A 15865-nucleotide genomic window follows, 5' to 3' on the forward strand; every position below is an offset into this window, starting at 1 on the left:
CTGATCATTATCCTGCCTCCTTTAAAGGTAACATTAACCTATGACAGAGAAAGGCAAGGTAAGGATCATGGACATGCCTTTCATATACCATCTTTATGTGGTACAAGTACAAGATCCGTTATCTGAAATCCTTGGGACTTTAAGAACATAAAAATTGCCATCTCCGGATCAGACCTTCGGTCCATCAAGTCTGGCGATCCGTACACGCGGAGGCCCAGCCAGGTGTACACCTGGCGTCATTTTAGTCACCCATATCCCTCTATGCCTCTCGTAGTTTGCTTTTAAATCCTAGAACGGTGGATTCCGCAATAACCTCCTCTGGGAGAGAATTCCACCACTCATTGTGTGAAGCAGAACTTCCTGATATTTGTCCTGGACTTGTCCCCCCTTAGCTTCAGTCCATGTCCTCTTGTCCATGTCACAATCTCAGCTCTGGAATGTTGCTACTCTCTGGGATTCCGGAATCTTGCTATTCATAAGAACATAAGAACTGCCATCTCCGGATCAGACCTTCGGTCCATCAAGTCCGGCGATCCGTACACGCGGAGGCCCAGCCAGGTGTACACCTGGCGTAATTATAGTCACCCATATCCCTCTACGCCTCTCGTAAGGAGATGTACATCTAGTTTGCTTTTAAATCCTAGAACGGTGGATTCCACAATAACCTCTTCCAGGGGAGCATTCCAGGTGTCCACCACTCGTTGCGTGAAGCAGAACTTCCTGATATTTGTCCAGGACTTGTCCCCCCTTAGCTTCAGTCCATGTCCTCTTGTCCATGTCACAATCTCAGCTCTGGAATGTTGCTACTCTCTGGGATTCCGGAATCTTGCTATTCATAAGAACATAAGAACCGCCATCTCTGGATCAGACCTTCGGTCCACCAAGTACAGCGATCCACACATGCAGTGGCCCAGCCAGGTGTACATCTGGCGTATTTTTAGTCACCCATATCCCTCTATGCCTCTCGTAAGGAGATGTGCATCTAGTTTGATTTTAAATCCTAGAACGGTGGATTCCACAATAACCTCCTCTGGGAGATCATTCCAGGTGTCCACCACTCGTTGCGTGAAGCAGAACTTCCTGATATTTGTCCTGGACTTGTCCCCCCTTAGCTTCAGTCCATGTCCTCTTGTCCGTGTCAATTGTAAATAACTTTTTTTCCTGCTCTATTTTGTCGATTACTTTCAGTATTTTGAAAGTCTCGATCATATCCCCTCGCAGTCTCCTCTTCTCAAGGGAGAACAATCCCAGTCTCTTAAGTCGTTCCTCATATTCCAAATTCTCCATACCTTTTATTAGCTTCGTTGCTCGTCTCTGCACCCTCTCCAGCAATTTTATATCCTTCTTTAGGTTGGGAGACCAAAGTTGGACACAGTATTCCAAGTGTGGACTGACCATTGCTCTATAAAGCGGCATTATAACCCTCTCCATTCTACTCGCGATTACTTTCTTTATCATGCCTAACATTCTATTTGCTTTCTTTGCCGCTGCCGCGCATTGTGCATTTATGTATTTTATATGCCACTTACAGCCTAAGGGCCTCTTCTATCAAACTGCGCTAGCAGTTTGTAATGCGGTGAGCCGCACTGAATGGCCTGCGCTGCTCCCGACGCTCATAGAGTTCCTCTGAGCGTCGGGAGCAGCACAGGCCATTCAGCGCTAAAAACTGCTAGCACCGTTTGAAAGAAGGGGCCCTAAGTGGTTTACATTCATTTTTCCCTATCTGTCCTGGTGGGCTCACAATCTATCTAATGTACCTTGGGCAATGGGGGAATTAAGTGACTTGCCCAGGGTCACAAGGAGCAGAATGGGATTTGAACCCACAACCTCGGTGTGCTAAAGTTGTGGCTCTAACCACTGCACCACACACTCCCCAGGCATATTTTGGTTACTGGAATTTTTCGATTTTTGGAATGGTAATGTTAAGTTAGTAAAACACAGACCATAACACCATAAAATTGCCACCAAATGGTCTTTTTATTTAAAAAAAAAAAAAAAAAGGCAAACATTAAACATTTCAAACATAAACTTGCCTACACTGGCTGGCGTGTCCCTGCCTCAAATTTTAATGTAGGACAGATATATAGTAAAGTAAAATAAAATATATAGGCCCCCCCCCCTCTTTTATCAAGCCACATTAAGGTTTTTTTTATTGCCGGCTGCTGTGGTATAAGCCTTTCACATGAATTCTATGAGCGACGGAACGTTTACCACAGTGGCCAGTGATAAACCTCCCCCCCCCCCCAAATCTAGCTTAATAAAAGGGGTCCATAATAAAATATAGGAGTGCACATCCCAACATTGACAACAGCTGATGAACAAGCACCACGTTGTTTATGGAAAAAGTGTGCATGACTTGAGGAAAAGTGTCGTACTATTCATAAAGGGCACCTTTCACACAGTCACTACCACAGCTTTGTAATAGGGACTGAAAGAGTCACAAACATTAAACACTTCAAACACAAACTTGTTCCAATCATACCCCCCCCCCCCAGCGGTTTTCAGCACAGGCCAGCATGCTGAATGCTCTGCGCTGCTCCCAACACTCATAGATTTCCTATAAGTCTTGGAAGCAGCGCAGAGCAATCACCGCGCCAGTCTACGCTAAAAACCGCTATAGCTGTTTTGTAAAAAGGGGGATAGTCTTTAGTCACACATACCCCCTCTTTTACTAAGGTACGATAACCGATTAGCGCACGCTAAACACTAACACGTCCATACACTAACATGCACGCATTAGCGTTTAGCACACACTAATTCAATTAGCACGCGCTAATCGGTTAGCGCACCTTAGTAAAAGAGGGCCACAGGGCTAGATTCACTAAGCAAACCGATCATGTACCGATCGGTTTGCGAGCCGTTAATGACCAGTTTTCCATCTGGCCCGATTCACTAAAGCCTTTTGCGATCCTCCCAAGTAAATTAGTAAAACCCCCTGCAAAATAGCCAAGCGATTGATTCACTTACAATTGCTTGGCTATTTTGGGTCGGGTTTTACTATTGCCAAACCCGACTGCTGCAGACCTGTCGGTAACAGGGAAGGGGGTGGGTTGGGCTGGGTGCAGCCAGACAAGATCGGAGCGGGGGGGGGGGGGGCATCGTGACTTTTTAAAAAAACTTTTTTGTTGAGCAGGGAGCCCATGGTTTTAACCCGCTTTAATCAGCAGGTTAAATCCACAGGCTCCCTTTGGGAAGGGCAGGAGAGATTTGGGGCGAGAGTGGGAGAGTCGGGGCAGGCAGATTTGGGGCACAGCTTCGGGGCAGCAGAGAGCAGACTGCGGTGCCCGATCTCTCTTGCCTGCTTGCCAGACTCTCCTGATCTCTGCCGCCGTTCTCCGCAGTGCAGGCCCGCTTTAAAAACAAAGGTTTGCACTGCACGGAATGGCGGCAGAGAGCAGGAGAGTCCAAGAGCAAGCTAAAGAGATCTGGGCGGGGCTGAGCCCTGACAGCAGTGACAGGAGGCTGCTTCTCCTGTCACGACTGTCAGGGTGTGCGCATGAGCGGGGATCACTCTGGCCGTGGGTAGGGGGCGTGTAGGGGGTGTGCTAACGATCGTCTCCATTTGCATGCAGGCCTTTACTGAATCAGTCGACTGGCATGCAATAGGAAACGGATCGTGCACGGTTTGGAGGTTTAGTGAATCCTGCCTATAGTCTTTCTTAATCAAAAACATCTAACGTACATCATCTTCTGTCTGTATTTGGCTATCTGACGATGGTGCAGGAACAGTGGCAATCTTTTTAAAGACTTCTCCCAGTGTCATCTGTCTAATTAACAAAGGTTTCTGTTTCAGTAGTCTCTCTTTAATCGAGTAGACTGCCATAATCTCATGCTCACTGATAAAAGCAAGTTATTCCATTCTAGCAATTAACTGCTCACACATTTTCACTATATCATCTATTGGGATTTTTTTCTCTGGTGTTCACAAGGTCTTTATCATCACTACTATCCTCAAGCTTTTCTTTATTTAACACCATTTCAGCAATCTTGCCATCAGTGAAGGAATGCACAACAGGTGCCTCTTTATCAGTATTCAGCACTTCATTAATATCAGTTGCCTCTAACTTATTAACAGTTTCAGATGACAGACTTCTGGCATAAGCAGTGAGGTTTGATATCACCACCATTTTATCACTGACTTGGAAACCTTCAAAGTATAGGTTCATTTTCGTTGGACATTTATTTATTTAATTTGTTTTCTATCCTGTTCTCCACAACAATCTCAGAACGGGTTATAGGTTAACATACATAATATATAGTTTACAGGTTACAATTTGTCATGTTTCTATGTTTCTGTAAATGCCACACTTAGCTATACCCATTTACATCAGCCATAGTCCAGCCAAAAGCATTGGACGTAACTGTTTTTATAGAATAGACTCACTGCAGTTACAGGATTGCCTCTTAAAGGCTGCTGGATCTGGCAAGAGTCTGAAGCTCTTGTCCCTCATACCTGCCCTCTCTGGGCAGCCACTGTGCCTTGTTTCTGTCTCATGGGCAGTGCAGGACTGCCACCTGCTGGTCTTTTCCTTGGTCTACCTTACTTTTCCTTATGTTTTTCTGCTGTTTTCCTTAAAGGTCTGTGGAGAAAAGAACCGATTTGAAAAGCTGATGGAGTATTTCCGGAACGAGGACTGTAGTATTGACTTCATGGTAAGCCCCTAACTTCCTTCTGCCTGCTTTTTTGGAAAGCTTGCTAGGGTGGGGGGATATGCTTTTCAGAATCTTTTTGGTAAGGGGGGTTTAAGTTGTTACTCTTTATGACTCTGAATAGCGCTGCGTATGTCTGGTAGCGCTATAGAAATAATTAATAGTAGTAGTTTCAAGCTGCCTCCGTGCCAAGTTTGAAAATTCTTAAGAAGAAAGTGTTTCAGTCTTACCTGGTAATGCAGATTGGGGTTTTGTTGTTTTGTTTTGTTTTTTTTGGGGGGGGGGCTGTGGCCTAATGGTGTCAGGTCAAAAGCACGCCGGGACAAAGGCGCGCCCAGACAATTGAGCTCAGCGCGGAGGCACACGCCACAGAAAATTACTGTTTTTACAGCTACGACAGGGGGGGGGGGCGTGGTGGGGGAACCCCCCACTTGACTTAATAGAGATTGCGCCGCGTTGTGGGGGCCACATTTTACTGAAAACTTCACTTTTTCCCTGTTTTTAGGGAAAAAGTTAAGTTTACAGTAAAACGTGGAGGGTTACAACCCCCCAAACCCCCCACAACGCCGGCGCGATCTCTATTAAGTAAACTGGGGGGGGGGGGCTCCCCAACAAAACCCCCCGTCGGAGACCCTAAAAACTGTAATTTTCTTCGGCGCGCGCCTCCGTCTTGCGCTCAGTTGTCGGCGCGCACCTTTGTCTTTCACGGGGTTGTCTATGAACCGGCCTAATAGAACCATGTTTGGAGAGAAAATGGATTTTCCCTCCTGAAGGAGAGAAGTTGTGCCGTTTTGAGTGTTCCTGGGTGACGGTGGAACAAAACGGACTACGGCAGCTCTTTTCTTGTTCACCTTTCCAAGATTATTATTATTATTCTAGACAGATAGTACAGGTGATAAGAGAAGCGAGAAACGGTACTTCCCATTTTTCTTTTCCTTAGCTAGGTATTTCTCTTTTTTTCAGGGGCATTTTTTTATGGCCTGTTTTCTCTTTATTACTTTGATAATGATGGAAAAGGAAAAGGACTTGACACGCTACTTTTCTGTGGTTACAAAGTAGTTTATAAATTATCGCTGGGTTTTACTAAGCAGCGTAAGAACATTTTACCGCGCACCACCGAGATAAATGCTCCGACACTCATAAGAATTCAATGAGCGTCAGAGCATTTACCTCACCAGCCCACGGGAAAATGCTCTTATGCTGCTTAGTTAAAGGAGCCTTATATGCAGGTACTTATTTTGTACCTGGGGCAAGGGAACTTGTATACCGTTTTTTGTAGTTTTGCAACCACACTCAAAGCGGTTTATATACTTCAAGCATTTTCTCTATCTGTCCTGCTGTTCTGTCTAATGTACCTGGGGCAGTGAAAGATTAAGTGACTTGCCAAAGGTCAAAAGGAGTAGTGTGGAGTTTGAACCCACAACCTCAGCTCTGACCACTGCACCACACTCTCCTCCAATGCAATAGTAGAAGTGAGCCATTGTGACATCACCAATGAGGCTGGCTCTTAGGCATTGGTGGAATGAGGTATTATGACATCAGGGAAAGGGGTTGGGACTTGTATACACCACCTTTATGTAGTTTTGCAACCACATTCAAAGCGGTTTACATACGAGTACTTCAAGCATTTCCCCTATCTGTCCCAGTGGGGCAGTGGAGGATTAAGTTACTTGCCCAGGGTCACAAATAGGGTTACCATATGGCTCCAGAAAAAAAGAGGACGGTTTGAGATATCCAGATTTTACTTCCAATGAAAGTAGTGAAAGTAAGGAAGACAGATTGAGACATCTGGGTTTTACTTCCATTGAAAGTAATGGAAGTAAAAGCTTTATGTTTCAATCCATCCTCCTTTTTCTGGAGCCATATGGTAACTCTAGAGGGAGCAGCACAGGGTTTGAACCCACAACCTCAGGGTGCTGAGGCTCTAACCACTTTACCACACTAAGTGATTTGCTCAGAGTCTCGAGGAGCTGCAGTAGGAATTGGGCCCAGTTACCCAGGTTCTCAGGCCATTCCACTAACCACTAGGCTAATGCTCCACTTATAGCTTGCTTTTATCCCTAAATTTAGGTTCAGAGCTGGTTAACAAGAAAAGTACAACAATCCAGAACTGCAACTGTAATAAAAATTAAAACGCAAACAAAATTATTACATTTTATAACATCTTATATATATATGGAATCTATGAGGCTCATAATCGAAAGAGAAAAATGTCCAAAAACCGGCCTAAGTCGGCACATGGACGAACATTGTCAAAATACGTCCAAGTGCCGATAATAAAAATGGGTTTTGGACGTATTTCTAAATGACTTAGGCCTTCATACTACCGCTGAATGACCAAAGCTAAACGGGGCGTTTCAGGAGGAGTGTCGAGGGCGAGAGTGGGGCGGGACGTGAGCCGGCTTAGACGTAGTCGTACAGCATGTATAAAGTAATACAGCCCAGGATCGACGGAACTTGGATGTTGTGACTTAGACCATTTAAAACATGGTCACAAAAACCCACCTAAAGTCACTGCAAACACATAAAACAGACCCACACACACTACCCCAGTGATCACCGACCCCCCCCCCCCCCAACCTCATAAAAATCGTAATCACACCATTAAAATTCAGCCTCCAGACCATCATCACCTGGCAGCCTGGCATAGCCGTCCAGCATAGAGGTGGCTTAAGCTGTCTTGGGGGTGGGTTAGGGACCCATGTCCATAAGCCCCTGTAATCACTGCATTGATAATGAAATATGTGCACTCCTCTATACACCCCCAAAACCCTTTTCTATTGGCATATAAGTGGTTCCTGTAGCCATAAGGGCTATTAGGGTGGTAGTTAAGTGAGTCTAGGCCATTCTGGAGGTGGTTTGGGGGGCTCACTGCGACCTATAAGGGAGCTGTAGTGAGGAGAAGACATGGCACCCTTTTTGTGAAGTTCACCGTAGTGCCATGTAAGGTACCCCACTATTTAGGTACCATGTCTGGGTGTTCAGTCCATCACTTGCAGACCCCTCCCATGTCCAACAGGGCTTGTTCACTTGGACGAAAATGTGGTATAAAGATGGACGATTTAGCGACTTGGACGATCAGAGCAGCAAGGCGTATAGTTAGACGATTTTCAAAACCAAAAAATTTTTGGACATTATATTTAGAAAATGTGTCCTAGGCTGTTTTTTACTTTGAACGACTTGCGACTTAGACGAAAATAGACTTAGACGTTCCTTTCGATTATGCCCCTCCACATCTATTTCTGATTGGGAGATGAAGCAGGGAAGAATATTTCTCATGATTTGGCAACCTTTTTCAAATACATTGACACCTACTGCACGAAGTCGTGTTTTAATGAGTAGATCATAAATTTATTTATTTCTTTTATATGCAGTCTTGAGAAGGGGAATGGGTAGGAGGTGTTTGGGAGAGGGTACGCTTTTACTAAGGTACGCTAGCGTTTTTAGCGCGTGCAAACCACGTGCTAAACGAAAAATACTAATGCAAACTCTATGGAGGTGTTAGCGTGTAGCACGTGCGGCATTGTAGGGCGCACTAAAACTGCTAGTAAAAGGAGCCAAAAGTTTATACCGTTAATTTATGAATTGTTTAATTTTGTATTTATACTTATATGCTATACATGATTGTAGTTATTCATTTATATATTGTACTCTGTATTTATCTAATAAAAATAATTTAAAGTTATAACAAACATTTTGAGAACAAATATGATTTAAGTTGTCTGCAAAAATGAATATAGGAACGACATGATCTAATTTTTAATGGAAGCGTATTTCAAATTTGCTTTCATGTATTTATAGTCTGAAACTCAATTTTTAAGAACAAGGCAGGGCTGGAGGTAGAACAGGGTGGGACCATGCGTCCAGGTTTGTCCTCCATAAACTATGGCAACCCTAAGTGTAGACAGATTGTGGGTGTTCCTAAAAGATAGGCCTGATTTGTGTACAACTTAGGCGCAGGTACTTAGGCCTGGTTTTCCTTGGCCTAATTGGGTGCCTCTTATAGAATCGCTCTAAGTGCCATTCTGATTGGTGCCAATTTATTAGGTACCATATATAGAATTTGGGGAAAAGTCTGGTGTTATTTCATGTAATACTGCAGGGTGCTCGTAACAGCGTAGGAGCCACTTCTGAGGGTGCCAGTGGGTGCTGAGCACCCCCAGTACTGAGGAAGCTCCTTCACCATGTCTAGGAGAGGGTAATCTGTATTGGGTTTAGCACCCCCGATCCTTCTGAAATGTTGCTGGGCACCTACCATGCTCTCAAGCATTACTGCTTTAGCCAAGCTGATCATGTTGATTCGTCTTTCTGCCTGCCTGCCTCTGCGGTAAACTAGAAATAACTGATGCTTTCTTTCTGATCAATCCAATCCAAACCTTAGTCTTATATACCGGGTCATTCCCAGTAGGGACTCAATCCGCTTCACAAAATTAATGAAAAAGACAAAGGAAAACAACTAATTCATCTGTTATGGTCCCTTATTTATCAGTTAAGAATTTCTTTAAAAGATACATCTTCAGAGTTTTCCTAAAAAGTGTCAAAAAGAGGAGTCTAATTTCTGAAAGAAGATCATTCGAGATTTTTACCAAGGCAAATGCCACAGAGTGAGAAAGCCTACCTAAGATTTGAATACCCCTAATGCAGGGGTGTCAAAGTCCTTCCTCGAGGGCCGCAATCCAGGATTTCCTCAAGGAATATGCATGAGATCTATTAACCTACAATGAAAGCAGTGCATGCAAATAGATCTCATGCATATTCATTGGGGGAATCCTGAAAATCCGACTGGATTACGGCCCTCGAAGAGGGACTTTGACACCCTGTCCTAATGGAAGGGAATACTAATTTAAATTTATATATTCCTCTAGAAGAAAGGGGTTGTTGGGAATTAAAAGAAAGAGTAAGTAATGGGGAAAAGCTGAGTTTAGGACAAAAAAATAATAATTTGGAATTAGTCACTGTGCTGGAGAAGGAGAATACAGAGATGCCACCAGACTATGGTCCCCAAAGCCCCTGATTTTATTCCGATTGGGCAGTATAGAAAGTGATTTGCTGCTTTAATGCTTCCTTTCTAATCACAGCAACATCTTCCCTCTCCCTACAATCCTGTTAACTGAGAGAGAAAAAAAATACCGATTCAGTGTTGAAGGCTAAAAATACTTCTTCTCACCACCTGGTCCTGCAACCCCCTCCTCCCACCAGCTGTGAAACCAGCGCCTCTATTAAAAGATTCTGCAGATCCCCTTGGTAAAATCCTGGTCTGACACATTACATGGATGAGAGAAAGAGAGAGAGCAGGGGAGGCCCATTCTAGAAACAGACTCAAAACAGCCTGGTACCAACCAGCTTTGCCAAAGTTGTAATACAGTAGACTCTCAGTTAACCGACATCCATGGGGATTGGTAGATGCCGGATAAATGCAGTTTCTGGTTGCTTGAGAGTTAACATTAAAAATAGGTCTAACTAATACTATACCCCATACTATGCCATACCATAAACTGTTCCAGACAAACTACTGGCAAAGTGTGGGTGTACTCAGGTGTGGTGTGCCAAGTTTACACTTAAATTTCTGCCATAAATTGATTTTATTTTCATTTTTATTTAAAGTATACAGTATTTCTTAGATTTTTTTTCTGGTTGCTTGAGCTCTGGTTAACAGAGTCTACTGTATGTGTCACCGAATGCATTGTATCCACCGAATCTGTGCTTTTCCACATTCTTCCTTCCATTTGCTCAGGTGGCCTGCATGCAGTTTATCAACATCGTGGTCCATTCCGTGGAGAACATGAATTTCCGGGTTTTCCTGCAGTATGAGTTCACCTACCTTGGACTGGATGACTATCTGGAGGTGAGATGAGTTCAATGAGCGGGGATGATAGAGAGGGAACATTTTGCAAATACTGAGCTGGAATCTTGCCTTGTGCAACACACTCTGTGGTGCCCCCAGCCTTACCCACTGTGCCGTGGCCAAGAAGAAGAAGAAACAATGGACGGGGAGCAATTTTGTGCCTGCACCGCTTGCCCAGCCCTTGCTATGTCCTTGTTGCAAAGTAAAGGCGTCAGGAGGGAGGGTCTGATTTTATAAACAGTCCTGACTGCTAGGCACCCTTGAGCAGAATTGTCAACCATCCACTAGGTACCACTTATAGAATCGTAGCTAGTGGTGTCAATCACTCTTAAGTGCTTGAAAGCTTAAGTGCACTTCCGTTGAAGCTAGGGTTTTCTTGACTTAAATGAGTGCACCTCAGAGCAGTGGCGTACCTAGCATATGTGGCACTCAGGGCCCATCGTTTTTTGACACCCCCCTCCCCTCCCATCTGTATGAAAAACATGATTTTTAGTAACAATCCAAATGTCACACAAGAGTATACCTAGGAAAAGGCAACATCTTACATACTGCAGTGAGCAGTACATCAATACACCCATTGTAAAACTAAACAAGTCAGACTAGTACAGATCAATCCTGCAATCAATCCTAACAAAATCATGTCTTTCGAACACACAGAGCATAGAAAACACCTTTGCCTAGTATGGAATATGTAATCACAAACTAACCCCTCCCCCTTTTACAAATCTGTAGTGTGGTTTTTAGCCATGGTGGTAGAATTCTGAGCATCAAAGATGCTACCATCACGGCTGGCGCTAAAAAACACTCCACAGTTTTGTAAAAGGGGGTATAAAATAGAAATACATAGACAAAGGTTAAATTGAACCACCAAGAAGCTGGACTCTGCATACAATGCAACACCACAGAAACAGTGACACATGTCTCCTAAAGCATCAAATAAATAAATAGAAAATTTTTGTTCTACCTTTGTCTTCTCTGGTTTCTGCTTTCCTCATCTTCTTGTTACACTCTTCCTTCCATTCACTGTCTGCTATCTCTCTGCCCCTATATGGCATCTTCTCTCCTTCTATACCCCTTCCAGAAACTGTATGCCTCCCCCTTCCATCTCTCCTTTCACCCCCATTGATCTGGTATCTCTCTCCTCTCCTTCCCTCTCCCACACCTCTCCTCTGCAATCTCTTTCTCTTTTTCCCCTCATTTTCCTTTTCAATTTATTTTCTGCATCTGTCTAGATTACGTTCTTAACTTCTTACTACCCTGTCATCAATTTCCTTTTTTACTGTCTACCTAGAGCTTGCCACCTCTTTTCCTCACCCCCTCCAATATTTCACTAACTCAATCCTTTTCCCCTCACCATGTGCCCTCCTTTTATTTATTCTCTCTTTCCATCATGTGCCCTCTTTCTCTGCCCCTTCCATCTAGTACCATCTCCTCTCTCTGTTCACTTCCATCCAGCATCTGCTCCCCTCTTTCTCTCCTCCCATTTCCTTCCTGCATTTGCTCCCTTATCTCTCCCATCCGCACTTCCATCCAGCATAGGCTCCCCTTCTACCTTCCCCACTACCATCCAATGTCTGCCCTTTCTTTCTCCATCCACCCCTCTTCATTAGCATCTACCCCCTTTCTTTCCCTCCAATCCAATTCCATCTAGTATCCTTTCCCCTTATGCCTCTCTCCCCTTTCCCTGCACACCAATTCCATCAGTACCACCCTTCCATACTACCTTACCCCCTTTCTCTCCCTCCACCACTCTTCCATACCAGAAGTCCTGCTCCCTTCTCTCCCTTCATGCAGCAAGGTCCTGCGATGGCTGTAGCTTCCAGCTGCCGGTCCACCCCACTCTGACATACTTGCTCTGGAGCAGAGTCGGCAGCAGGTGCAGGAAGGTCCCGCAATGAGTACATCTGCTGGCTCTGCTCCAGAAGAAGTAATTTACTTGGAGGGGGTGGACCCAGCAGACACAGTCATCGCGGGACCTTGCCGCAACTCTCTGCGTCTGCCGGGTCCACCTCCTCCAACGTAACTTACTTCTTCCGGAGCAGAGCCGTCAGATGTATTCATCGTAGGACCTTCCTGCACCTCAGCGAGGCTGCCGATTCTGCTCCAGAGTATGTACATCGGAGGGGGTGCACCGGCAGCTGCGCTGAGGTGCCGGTCTTTTTCAACAGTAGGACAGGACGTTCCGGACCCGGACCCAGATGGCTTTGCACTCCCCTAGGGCATGCACCCGGGGCAGTCCATCTTGGTACGCCACTGTGTCAGAGCAGACATCTACCTTGAAGTGGTAGGCACCTACCAGCTAATTAATCTTTAAAAAATTGGTTTATAATGGCACATTCAATTAACAGTGTCATTTAAGAATAATTAAGGTCCTGTTTTACTAAGCTGCGGTAGAGGTTTCTACTCCAACGCTGATAAGAATTCTATGAGCATCAGAGCTGTGGTAGAAAGAAACCTTTACCATGTGGTAGAAAAAGGGGGTGCGCCAATCTAGGTGCAGTTTATAGAATCTGGACCCACCTGTGTAAGAGTCTCTTGTGTTCTGATGAGAAAGATGTTTTATCAACTCCATTGTGACAAGCTTCTCTTCATAGATCAAGGTCAAAACACTGGAATCTAATCTAATTTTCATCTTATATACCGGATCATTTCAGGAAGGACTCGAGCCGGTTAACAAAGTTTAAAAGAATATAGTATAAAACAATAATGAAGGTAATAGAAAAATTTTCAATAAATTAGATCAGTCCTCAGTTAGAATCTCTGAAAGAGATACGTTTTCAGATTTTTCCTAAAAAGTGATAGAGATAATGATGTTCTGATAATCGAGGGAAGATCGTTCCAAACTTTTACCAAGGAATAGGCTAAGGAATGTGAGAATTTACCTAGGGTTTTAATCCCTTTAACAAAAGGGAAAAGCAATTTAAATTTATGTGTATTCCTGGTAGTGTGAAACCGAAGAGAGTTAAATGATAGAGGTAATAAAGGCAAAAAAATTCCATGTAAAATTTTAAAAATTACATTGGCACATTTAAATTGAATTCGCCAGTAAATAGGAAGCCAATGAAGTAACCTCAACAATGGAGAGGCATGATCATATTTATGTCTTCCAAAAATTAATTTGGACGCAGTGTTCTGAATAAATTGTAGCCTCTTTAGATTAAATTTGGTTAATCCGATATACAGGCAATTTGCATAATCCAGATGTGCCAAAATAATCGCTTGAACCAAAACCGCAAAATGATTTTGATGAAAAAAAACCTCGAACTCTCCTCAACATCCGTAAACTAAAATAGCACTTTTTAGACAAATTGTTAATTTGATTATTTAAAGATAAAGAAGAATCTAAAATAAAACCAAGGATTCTAGATGAAAATTCAATTGTTAAGGAGTTTCCTGATTTCAATGCTATAGCCTGAGGTAGATTGTGTAATCAAGTTTCAAGTTTATTAATTCTTTTGATTAATCGCTTAATCATAGTTCTAAGCGATGAACAATTTAAAATACATTCAAAGGGAAACAATACAATACAATACAATACAAACTTTGAACAATACAATAAGGTTAAAAATTAACTCATCATATTCATAACATAAGGTAAAAAGGGGTTGTGAAATACAATTTAATATAGAAAAGCAGAACAAAAAAAAGGAAAGAAATAAAAGCATATTAATAGAATAAAATCAATGACCTGGGTATTAAAAGATTAAATATCAAAGGCATCTTTAAAAAGAAATGTTTTTAAATTACTTTTGAATCTTCCCAGATCCTGCTCCTTTCGTAAATATATTGGAAGAGCGTTCCAAGTCTGTGGTGCGGTTACTGAAAAAATAAACTGTCGTCTCGTGTTTATAATCTTAAGTGAAGGGATAGTTAATAAATGTTGTTCATTTGATCTTAAAACTCTGACTGGATTATATGGAATTAGGCATTTATATATGAATGCTGGTGTTTTATTGAGAAGAGATTTGAAGGTGAGCAGGCAAAGTTTGTATGTTATCCGATGGATAACTGGAAGCCAATGTGCATTTTTTAAAAGAGGTGTAACATGATCAAACTTTCTAGAATTGGTAATAAGTTTAATGGAAACATTCTGAATAATCTGAAGGCGTTTAATTTCATTTAATGATATTCCCTTGAAGAGTGCATTACAATAGTCTATTTTAGAGATCACCAAGGAGTGAATTAGAATATTTAATGATTTTGGACATAAGAATTTTGGTTTTAGAATCATTCAATTTCATACGGACTAAGGAAGCTCATTCTTGAAGTCTAGAGACACAAGAGTTACTATCTCCAGTCAAATTTGAAAGCAATGGATCAATTTCCAGTAGTATAAAAATGTTGTCAGCGTATGTAAAGATAGATTCTAAAGGAGATAGAGTCAAATATTTTAGAGTTGTCATATATAAATTAAATAATATAGGGGATGGGGGAGACCCCTGAGGAACTCCACAGACTGGGATCCAAGACGAAGAAAATTTATTGTCTACATATACCTGACATGATCGCAGTTTGAGAAATTCAACACAACTTTATCTAAACCAATATTGATTAAAAGTTGCATAAGGATGTCGTGATCTACAACATCAAAGGCCGCAAAAAGATCAAACTGCAACAAAACAGCATAATGCCCTTGGATTAATGTGTTGAACCTTCGCAACCAGTGAGATGAGAAGAGTTTATAAATCTGTTAACTGTTAAAGGAAAGATTATAAATATAAAGAGTTTTTACCTCATGCAAAATTGTCATTTCTTTAATAAGACATTAGCTATTTTTTTCTGAGGCCCTCCAAGTACCTTCATATCCCAAATGTGGCCCTGCAAAGGGTTTGAGTTTGAGACCACTGCCTTAACTGTATCCATGGCATCCTGTTTGTCTTTGGGAAGCAGAGCCAAGATTGTGATGTCATAATGCCTCATTCCACCAATAAGAGCCAACCTCATCAGTGATGTCACAATGGCTTGATTGCCCTATTCTCCCCTCTGCCCTCCAACCCAGCCAGCAGATTAACCGTTCCCCTTAACTCAGTTATCTCACACTCACAGCCCGCCAGGTACTATTTTGAGGCCCTCGATATGTTTATCATAACCACAAAAGTAAAATAAAACAGTTTCTTGATCATATGTCTCTAGCTATAAATTACAATATTATTATTAAGACTTAGCCAAATGGAAAGATTTATAAACTATAGAGTTTTACCTCATGCAAAATTGTCATTTCTTTAATAAGACATTAACTATTTTTTTCTGCTGCCCTCCAATTACCCTATTTTTTCTGCGGCCCTCACAGTTAAAGTTTAACATCTTTTCCTTTCTCAGAACTGACACATTTCAGTCACTATATTGAAAATAAAATATTTTCCCTACCTT

The 15865-nt window shown here is 42.5% G+C and overlaps 1 protein-coding gene across 5 annotated transcripts in view; it reads left to right on the plus strand.

Annotated features, from left to right (window-relative positions):
- Positions 1 to 15865, plus strand: part of FMNL1 (formin like 1) — a 154897-nt gene that overhangs the window by 92834 nt on the left and 46198 nt on the right. For all 5 annotated transcript variants that reach the window (XM_033917947.1, XM_033917952.1, XM_033917948.1 and 2 more), the window contains 2 exons: positions 4579 to 4653; positions 10385 to 10495. In XM_033917947.1, coding sequence (XP_033773838.1) covers positions 4579 to 4653; positions 10385 to 10495 — 186 coding nt within the window. The remainder of the gene's footprint in view (positions 1 to 4578; positions 4654 to 10384; positions 10496 to 15865) is intronic.

This window comes from Geotrypetes seraphini, chromosome 13 (genome assembly GCF_902459505.1).
Source record: "Geotrypetes seraphini chromosome 13, aGeoSer1.1, whole genome shotgun sequence".
In the NCBI taxonomy this organism is placed as follows: Eukaryota; Metazoa; Chordata; class Amphibia; order Gymnophiona; family Dermophiidae; genus Geotrypetes; species Geotrypetes seraphini.